At 36.7% G+C, this 10,234-nt stretch overlaps 2 protein-coding genes across 2 annotated transcripts in view; both read left to right on the plus strand.

Moving 5' to 3' along the window:
- LOC122060401 (eukaryotic translation initiation factor 3 subunit E-like) overlaps nucleotides 1–3,492 on the plus strand; it is an 8,935-nt gene extending 5,443 nt beyond the window's left edge. Inside the window, exons 6-8 of the mRNA XM_042623477.1 lie at nucleotides 1,304–1,446; nucleotides 2,764–2,901; nucleotides 3,003–3,492. Of these exons, the coding sequence (XP_042479411.1) occupies nucleotides 1,304–1,446; nucleotides 2,764–2,901; nucleotides 3,003–3,102 (381 nt within the window). The 3' untranslated portion in view covers nucleotides 3,103–3,492. The remainder of the gene's footprint in view (nucleotides 1–1,303; nucleotides 1,447–2,763; nucleotides 2,902–3,002) is intronic.
- Nucleotides 3,493–6,485: 2,993 nt separating this feature from the next.
- Nucleotides 6,486–9,709, plus strand: LOC122060945 (alpha carbonic anhydrase 4-like). The gene is made up of 7 exons (XM_042624059.1): nucleotides 6,486–6,670; nucleotides 7,336–7,553; nucleotides 7,843–7,949; nucleotides 8,079–8,181; nucleotides 9,117–9,275; nucleotides 9,353–9,406; nucleotides 9,516–9,709. The coding sequence occupies exons 1-7, from the start codon at nucleotides 6,514–6,516 to the stop codon at nucleotides 9,603–9,605; spliced, it is 888 nt and encodes a 295-aa protein (XP_042479993.1). The 5' UTR covers nucleotides 6,486–6,513; the 3' UTR covers nucleotides 9,606–9,709.
- Nucleotides 9,710–10,234: the final 525 nt, after the last annotated feature.

The following is a 10,234-nucleotide window of genomic DNA, read 5'->3' on the forward strand; positions in this document are numbered from 1 at the left end:
CAAAAAAAAAAAAAAAAAAAGGCTAAACAACTCTAGTTTTTGTTAAATATTTCTGTGGTTGGATTTTTAACACCTTCAAGTATCTAGGGTTACGTTTTGATATGTTCTTTTTTGCAAATATCTCAGGATAGCTCAGGCTAAGGATAGCATCCAAAATAAGGAAAAAATATCCTTCATTTAAATCTGTAGCTTATTTATGGAAGACAAATAAGTAGATCTCTTGTTCCTTCTTACATACTCATAGCATGTGAATTGAGGGTTTGGTTGCTTGGACATGGATTCCAAGATTTGGTAGTTTCCCTCCATGAATTGGGGCTCATGTGATTTGTGACAGTGGCCTTTGGTGGAAGAAATGGTTTTCAATGGATAAGTCTCAAGGTTGGATTGGGTGAATTGGCGGATCAGGATCAGGATCAGGCAGCACCAAACCAATCCAGTTGTTAGTGGCTGATGCCACCAATATTCCCTCAAAGATTGGTCAATATTGAGCATGATCAGCCTGTTGGACTAGGATCGTGTGGTCACCATTCTGGTCTATGATACTGAGATTTAAATATTGGGTGAGCCTGTGGCGCAGACGGTTAAGTTGAACTATTGCAACAAGTTGGTCACAGGTTCAAAAGCTGACAACAGCCTCTCCTGCGAAGCGGGGGGTAAGGCTGTGTTCATTTGTATCTCCCAGACCTGCAGTAGCGGGAGCCTCGTGTACTGGGGTTTTTTTTTTATGCTGAGATTTAAATCCTTGAACGCAATTCTTTCTGTTTCTCTGCCTTCTGGGAAGCAATGATAAATCTTCTGTTGTAGCTACCAAAGTGAAAGTGACTACATTTTTATGACGATCATTGTGGTGTGTTTTGGCGTGGATAATTTGAGTCCTTGTAGGTTTGTGTATTCTAATATACTGCACCTAGAGCTTCATAGGAATTTGAAGCTAACACATTACTGACGCACCTAAGCTAAATTGTTATGGATGTTTGAACTTACTTTGTAATTAGATGAACAAGGTTGCATGTTGCAATGAAATTATAGCTTTCTGGTAAAAAATCTGTTGAATTTTCAGTTCTGAAGATTATTGTCCTCATCCTCTATGTCTAGATTGGGGAAAGTCGAGCAATTTGTAATTTTGTTCATGTTTGGATTGAAACTAAACTGAAGGAGAAATTTAATGATTTTCCTATACCATTCTCACAGCACCTTATGTTTATTTGGTTGCATGATGCACAATTTCTTTTGGATGATTCATCCACATTAAAATTGTTTTTCATTATGCATGCTGAACTCACAAAATGAATTCAATTTGCAGGTAATTCTGAATGACCCTTTCCTTGGAAAACGAGTTGAAGAAGGAAACTTTTCTACTGTACCACTGTGGGATGAGTTCCTTGAAAATGCACGACTCTTTATATTTGAGACATATTGCCGAATTCATCAGTGCATTGATATGGGGTGTGTATGTTGCTCCCGAGTAATATTCAATTAGCTATGTTAGATTCTCCTGCATGTGCTATATTGTGTTCTTTGCTTGTTTAGTTATGCGCACACTTACATGCTTTTTGTCTGAAATTCTTTGCTATACATGGTCGAAAATCTTTCACAATTTCCATTTTTTTTTTCCGTCTTTCTGAAATCAAGCAACCCTTTCAGCATATCTTCTTATAGAGATTTCCCATTACTTATTCATCTGCTGTAAGTACTTCTATTTTTTGGTTGCACGGATTTGTCTGTTAGGTAGATTTTGTTTTGTTAGGGTGTGTTTTGCTTCTAACTGTTAATGTCCTACCAAAAAAAAAAAGGTAGTTGTTTTAATGGTTTTGCGGCTGAATTGGCAGGATATGATGGGTTTGGAAGGAAGCCTTTTAGTTTGTTAAGAGGGAATTTTTTTTCTGTTTTGGTTCTTTAGCATCTGGAGTCAGTTTCTCTTCGATTTTTTTTTTCTTTGTTTTATCTTGGAGCTTGCATCCTCTTCAAATCCCTCTCTCCCCTTATTAACTGCATCAAGCTAAATGGTGGTGGTAGCTCTTTGGGCAATCTGAGTCCAACCTTCTTTTTTTGCATGTCTGGTGGGAGAGGGTGTTCGGGAACTATGGGGCGGCGTTTTTCTGGTTATCTCAGGAAGTATTGGCATCAGTTACAAGACTACTATCACAGTAGGATTTAAAAATAGTTATTAGGAATTTTGAAATTTATTTGTGAAAGGGCTGGATAGACACTCAAATTGGAGTATCAGGGATTCAGGGTAGGTGCTTGGATGTGTTAGGGTCCATGAAGGTGGGCCTTGGCATTATGTGCTCCTTACTAGAAAAGCCAAGGCTCTTTGTGGTCATGTAAACTTTTTGTTTTCGTCAATGATGTGCTCAGCTAATTTGTTGGCTGATGAGTTAACTAGAGGTGGTTTCTCAAGTCAAGCACTGTATTTTATGGGTTGCCTTTGATGGTCTTTATGGTGTTTGTATATCATATTAACTTCTATAAAATTTATCTGTTATCTATAAAAAAAAATGTATTTAGTGAAAAAAACCTGTGCCTATTTTTCTTAATTTAATTAACTTTTGCTTAATGTTGGGCCAACCACAAGTGATTATTTTTTTTTTCGTTGTATTGTCGTATGTACGATCAGTGCCAGGCTTACTCGCTGCCTGCCTTGATTTGTTCAATGGCGGACGTGGTAACCATGTTTTCAACATCTCAATGAATTGCTAATATTTTCATTTTCTATGTTTGAAAGCTACCCAAAGCCTGATTGCTTCTGATGTTTTCAAGCAGAATGCTTGCTGAAAAGTTGAATATGAACTATGAGGAGGCTGAGAGATGGATTGTTACTCTTGTTCGGAATGCAAAGCTTGATGCTAAGATTGATTCCGAGTCCAGGACTGTTGTCATGGAGCCCAATCATCTCGATGTGTAAGCATAAATTGGTTGTCATAACAATTTTATGTAACTTAATGCATTTTAGTTACAATGGTTGTTTCCTTAGTGCTCAATTTGTTTGTCCTTCTTAACAGTTATGAGCAGATCATAGAGAATACAAAGGCGCTAGCAGGACGGACTTACAAATTGGCACATCAGGTTCTTGAAGCTGCACCGGCACAGGCTGCACGATAGGGTGTCCAGGTGCCAATTTCTTGGGTACTACCATTGCCCGATTCAAGTCAATCTAGTACTAGATAAAATTCTATTTTTAAAGATTTTGGTTATTTAAGTGGTAGGATCTGCAAACAAACTGGTGGAATTTTTTGGAATCACACCAGGAAGAAAGGGAAAGCCGACGGTCAAAATTTTTGCTGTGGCTGATTATATCCTTACATGTTCTTTAAGAAACCGATTTTTTGTTTCCAGTATTCCTTATTTGTTTTGTGTTGAATTCAATGCAGTGTAACCTACACAAGAGTACAAGACCACGCGAGAAATGTACTAATAGTGTTTAGTTTTTTCGAATGATCAACACTCCTTGAAATGGTTTTGCACTAGTGGAATACCCATTTTGGAGGAAAAGGAGTTTTTGGGAGATGGGGTTTATTGGCATTGCTGTTGGTGATGATCTGATAATCATCTATGTTCTGGAAAAGATGGATTGCATTGATGACGAATCCATGACTTTTGAGTCAATATTTTAAAAATGGGCTTTTGATTACAGCTTTTTAAATCCTTGACTAAAGTTCCGCTTAGCCTATGGTGGAACTTCCACTTCTTTGGATTCTCTTGACCATATCTTCGCCTCTCAATTAAGGAGTTAGTTGAAGAAAGTCTCTTAAGCGGGCTAAAGAATTCGTTGAAAGCCAAATTAAGGCTTTTTCTCCAATGAATTAAGCTCTTCTCAGTGATTGACAGTCCTGGTTTTTCAATCGAAGTCAAGTGGGTTAAAACACTAAACTAAACCTTGGAGTTCTTTGTTCTTTCAATCGAAGTTGGCTACCATTATAGTTAATTGGGCCGCCGGAACACAATAAAAATGTGTCTGAGTGCTTTGTTGTGAGTGGATTCGGAGACTTTTAATAGAAACCAATTTGGTCAAACCCCAAGCGTTTAAGCCAATTCAGTCAGTTTTGATTGGAGGTTTTGTGTATTAGAAACCAATTCAACCACACTCCTATTTGTCTAATCTAAGTTTGGGAGAGGGATAGGCATACTGATCATGTGGGGTAAGTAAGCGAGTGACACCAAGAAGAATGTGGATGAAGTATCATATAGGAGGGGAGGGATTATTTCAAAAGGAGAAAGAGAGATATAGACACGATAAGCATTAGCTTATGCCTTATGGTACACCTGCAGTATCCAGCCTTTTCCCTTTTAAGTATAATGAGATTCCGATCCAACCCAATTGAGCGAGTGAGTGCGTGGGTGGGTGGTTGGTCTTGCATCTGGTCTTTAGGCTTCTTCAAGTGCGCTACCACTATCTAATATTTCATTTGGGTGCACACTACCACTCGCTATCTATACACTTTTTGGTGCTGAATGCATCTTTAGTTTACTTTCTCCTATGCAGAATTTATACTTTCTCAAGTCAGTGAGAGACCCACTCAAGCCAAATAGTCATGTCGAGGGTTAAAAGTTTTAGGTTGTGTTTGTTATGTATTCTTAGAATAGATTTTAGGTTTAGAACACAACCTGAAACAATAAGATTCACAACGTGTTTCCTCTCTTTTGAATGTTAGGCACATGAGACTTTTCCTAAGACAATCATATATCATTAGAAGGATTTTTCTCCTAGTCCATTTTTATTATACCTAATCCGCAAGGGTCCCGTCATTGCATAGCTGGGAAGAGTCTTAGGCATCGTTTGATAATGTTTCTGCTGTTTCTGTGTCTAGAAACAACAGAAAAGATTTTTCACATTTTCGGAAACAAAAACGGATTTTTTGGTATTTGATAAACTTGTTTCTCGAAACGTTATTTTACAGACATAATGCTACTAATAAACCTAATAGTATTATCGGATGTCCAAAAGGGAGAGAGGGTTTGGTTGTCTCTTTTTAGGTTTAAATAGTTAAAAGATTTTTCGGGCACAAATTTTTTTTTTCTCTCAAATTCGTTTCTAGAAACGACGAAACAAGTCAGACTTGTTTCATCAAAGTCGTTTCTAGAATTGTAAATAGGCATAAATTTTGATTTATGTTTTTAGAAATGGATGAAATAGAACAACTTTATTAAACACTTTTTAGGTTGTTTCTCTGTTTCTAAGAACAAGAAAACAAAGAAATGGTAAAATGGAACATTGTCAAACGATGCCTTAATGTACGCAACTTGACCTTCACTTTGCAATTCCTCTCTTTTGAATGTTAGGCACATGAGACTTTTCCTAAGACAATCATACATCATTAGAAGGATTTGTACTCTTAATCCATTTTGGTTTTTTTAAGGGCAAACCCAATCCACAAGGGTCCCGTCATTGCAGAGCTGGGAAGAGTCTTAATGTATGCAACTTGATCCTCACTTTGAGGAATGATTGAGCTGGTGAAGAGCACTAAACATCTCCATGTAAGTGGCCCAAGGTGTGTGCCTAGTGGAAGTTGAACTTAAGACGTTTGAGTTTATGGCTCGTACCAAGTTTGTTGTTCACCAACTGCGTTACCCCTTTGGGTTAGTTGTTTGTTTGTTAGTTGAAAGAAAGGAAAGGAAAAAGCAAAGAAAAAAAAAATATTTTTTTCAAATTTAAAATAAAATTGGGAATGATGAAAAAAAGAAATATTTTTTTTTATACAAATTTGTAAGGAAATTACGTTATTATTTTTTTCCCTTAATAATCTTTTTGTTTTTCCTCTGTTCATTTCTTGCATAACAAATATACATCTTAAGATTAGACAAGAATCCCAAAAGAAATCCTCAATTCCTCTTTCTCTGATTGAGCAACTTTCCAACCATATTCCATCTTATTACCTAAAATACCCCTTCATGCCTAGCATTTTTCCCCAATTCAGCAATTCAGCAATTCAACATTATTTACATAACTCAAGGGATTTGTAAACAAATATAACACTACTCTTTGATTTTTCATTTCCCATTTTTTAGTGAAATATTGGATTTCCACCTTATTACATCAAAAAAAAAAAAAAGAAAATTCACTTTTGAATTATCTTTCTGATTAAATATAAATGATGGAATTCCATGAATTCAGATAGTATGAGAATCTTCTCATATGATACGAAAGTCAAAGTCTAATGCATTAAAGAGAATGACTTAATGGAGAATTGATCTAGGTTCTAGACTCGAATTCCTTACCGTCCCCAATTCTCAAAACAACCAAAAAGAAAAAAAAATAATAGATCTGATATCTTTTTAGGCTCTTGTGATAAAAATTTATAAAATCTAAAAACACATTTTCAACCAATATGAAAGGGGAAAAAAAATTGCACAAAGTTAAATTAGTCAAGTAAGTTTGGATTTCGGAGGACAGTTCAGACCCCACCACCCAACTGATCAAGGAATGGAGATGGGATACAGCCAAAAAGGAAAGGTCAGTAATAGTTTTGAACTTTACCATAAATTGAATTTCATTTGCCCCTGCAAAGTAGAAACATGAATCACCATCTCCTTGAGGACCCAGATGCAAAGGAGAGACTGAAAATCAGAAAACTAAACCCAATGTTCACCAAGATCAGCTTTCCTCTTCTCCTCAGCTCTTTCCTTCTTTCATCACTCTTCTTCATCTGCAGAGCGATTGAAATTGAAGTGGGTAATGTCTTCATCACAGCATTCCCATACTGCTACTCTTAAATACTGTTTTTTTTTTTTCTGAAAATTTTGTAGTTTCTCAGTATTCGGTATTTTGTTTGAGATTAACATCAATCATGGTCATGCAGTGGTGGGTTTTTGTTTTTGTTTTGTTTTGTTTTTTTTTTTAAGGGATTATTTTATTCCTTTTCTGGTAATCCCTGCATGTTGTGTAGTTTCATTGCTGTGTAATGTGGTTTGAGGCTGAACCTAAATCTGTACTGTTCATTCACTGATAATGGATTTATGGATTCTCAACAAGAGAGGAACCCTGGAAGACCCACCTATCCTTAGATTGATGCTTGAAGATAATCCAAAAAAAAAAAAATAAAATAAAATAAAATAAAATAAAATCTTTTATTTCAGTCTTCTATCTTTGTCTGTTGCTTCTGTAATGTGCTTAAGTTTGAACTCTGAGTGAGGGTCCTCAGTTCATGTCCTCCATAAATCAGAGTTCAGTGAAAAACCTCTAATAAGAGAAATTGAATGACACCCATTTGCATTTCTGAAATGTGGAACTTCTTTTTGTGCATTTGATATTTTTGTCTGCCAAGTTTCTCTCTCTTCTCAGTTTCTTCTTCTCCCCCATCCCCAAAATGGGTTCTTCATGAATGGCAAAACAAACAGAAGATGAGACACCATTTGGTTACGAGGAAGGGAGTGACAATGGCCCACAGCGTTGGGCCAAAATAGACCCACATTGGAAAACTTGTGGCAATGGAGAAATGCAATCTCCCATTGATCTTCTCAACAAAAGGGTTCAAGTTCTTCCTGGTTTGGGGAAATTAAAGAGGGACTATAGATCAGCCCCTGCTAAAGTGAAAAACAGAGGACATGATATTGCTGTAAGTTCCCTTTGATCTTTAAATTCCAATTCATTTTCTCTCTTTAACGCCCCCCCCCCCCCCACCCCAACCAAAAAAAAAATCATTTTCTCTCTAAACCTCTGTGAAATTTCCCATGAAAACTGTTGACCTACTAGAGACGACCTATGGATCAGATATCCAGAAGATCTGGTCTGAGTCAACGAGTAGGTGCACTGATAAAGCTAGTTTATACTTTTTTTAATGTCTGCGTGGGACCTCTAAATATTTTTTTTTGTCGAATAAACTTATTTACTGTGTTCTATTTCAGGTTGAATGGGAAGGAGATGCAGGGGTTATTAATATAAATGAAACATATTATAGTCTAAAACAGTGTCATTGGCATTCACCTTCTGAGCACACCTTCAATGGCTCAAGGTTTGCAAACTTCTACAATCTATGTAAAACTAAAAGTATTCATTTTTTTGTACTGGTCATTTTGGTGAAGGCTTCCTTTTCTATTGGGCAGACATCTGATATGGTAGTTTTTAATATCCTCCATTGCAGGTACAACTTGGAGCTGCACCTGGTTCATTATAGTAAATCTGGGCAGATAGCTGTTATTGGAATCACCTACAAATATGGAAGACCTGATCATTTTTTATCTAAGGTTAATCAAATGGCTCTCTCTCTCTCTCTTTCTCTCTCACACACACACACACACAAGAATAAGCATGTGCATGCATATCTACTAGTCTATGAATGTGAACACATTAGCATATAAGTAGTTTATTTTCAGGTGGCCAGTCTTTTATTTTCTCAATGAATCAGATTGGGTATTTTTTTATCCGGAATTTCATATTTTACAAATAGAAATATAGAGCAAGCAATCAGGGAACACCGGTGGGCTTCTTTTCAATTGGCATAGTACTAATTCAGCCTAGTGAGGCTGTGCCGAGAAGCAGGGGAATTGGACTATCGTTTATGATCCATGAAACAGGGGTCACTGAGTCAAGTGTAACTTTGACAATTTTCCAACAAAAGAATTATTTATTAAATTGTAATATAGAATTGATTCATGCCAATTGCTAAAAGGACAACTCAGTACACGAGGCTCCCGCTACAGCAGGGTCAGGGAGGAGCAAAAATACGCAGCCTTACCCACTGCTTCGCAGAAGAGGCTTTTTCCAAATTTTGAACCTGTGACGAACATGTTGCGATAGCGCAACTTAAACGTTGGGCTGTTTCCAATTGCTGCTTGTGAAAAAGGGCCTCTCAGTTGAGTGATTGGTAAACTGAGAGACTTTCCCGTAAGACTGGGTTATCTAGGAAACTGGTTTTTAATAAAACCAAAAAAAAAAAAAAAAAAAAAAGGTTTCATGCAGAAGATATAGATAGACTTGGTTTGAACTGCTATTAAAAGTATGTGTTCTTATTACTCGCTAGAATTTTCTAGGTTTTGGATTGTACAGAATGAAACCATTTCTATTATCATTAGTTTTGGTGATCAATAAGAATAGCAATCAGATGCTCTGGGATACCATTTGAAAGAAGCGTAGCCTTAGTTTGGTTTCTTCTTGGATATAATGTGGCCTTCTTTGGCAGCTGGTCCCTCAACTTGGCTCACATGGAATGACAAAGAAGGATGGAGGAATTATTAATCCCGGAGATATAAAGTTTGGGAGCAGAAAGTATTACAGATACATGGGATCTCTTACTGTTCCTCCATGCACAGAGGGTGTCATTTGGACCATAAGCAAGAAGGTAGGGTATCTGAAACCTTTTCCATTTTTTATCACCAAAGTCTACCACTACCATTGACATAGATTTTTCTTTTGTAGGTAAGGACTGTTTCAAGGGAGCAAGTGAGGGCTTTAAGGGATGCAGTTCATGATGTAAGTTTTTTCAGTGTGCACAATAGCTGAGTAACTTTGACACAGTTCATTGGATCTCTTTCTGTTTGTCTTTAGTCCTTTTGTTGATTTTTATCTTTATAATTTCCAGGGATACGAAGAAAATGCGAGGCCCATTCAACATCAAAATGATAGAACTGTTTTGTTGTATACTCCAAGAGTGACTGGAGGATTTACCTAGTAATATGTTATAGAATCTTAAACAATGCTGGTGTTTATTTTTGTGATAATAAAAAATGCTGGTGTTTAGTCTTCTAGCTATTAATAGATATATCTTTGTTATTATTTTCCTTTTCAGAACTCAATTCAAAATCTAATTAAGAAGGTCAAATTTTAGAGAGGTTTGTTCTAAACCTGCCCAGTGGCTATTATACTGGGTCAATAGGTGATGTGTGATGATCCATTAGAAAAGTGTTGGTTGCAAATGATTTGGTCTAGATAGATGAGCCACCCTGGCAAGGGGGCTGGAGATGAAGATAAAGAAGATCTGACACCAATAGTTTTCTTTTTTCCCATTCTTAATTTTTTTTTTATGCAAGTAGAGAAAAGCTTATCAGAAAAGAAACTTACAAACATAGTTGAATATTATTAGTTCCAACTGCTCTACTCTAAATATTGACAGAATCAAAAGACTTAAATCGACATAGAAGTGTCCAGCAAAATATTAAACACTTCTCATGGCAACCCTTCCTGTGTGACTTATCACTTGTGTGATCCATTCTACCAACCTGTTGACAGTCCATCCAAATAGTCACTGTTTCCCAGTCTTGCTCCTTTGCTCGCTGCAGCCCTTGAAACAATCCTCGTATC

The sequence above is a fragment of the Macadamia integrifolia genome, chromosome 14, assembly GCF_013358625.1.
Source record: "Macadamia integrifolia cultivar HAES 741 chromosome 14, SCU_Mint_v3, whole genome shotgun sequence".
Taxonomy (NCBI): Eukaryota; Viridiplantae; Streptophyta; class Magnoliopsida; order Proteales; family Proteaceae; genus Macadamia; species Macadamia integrifolia.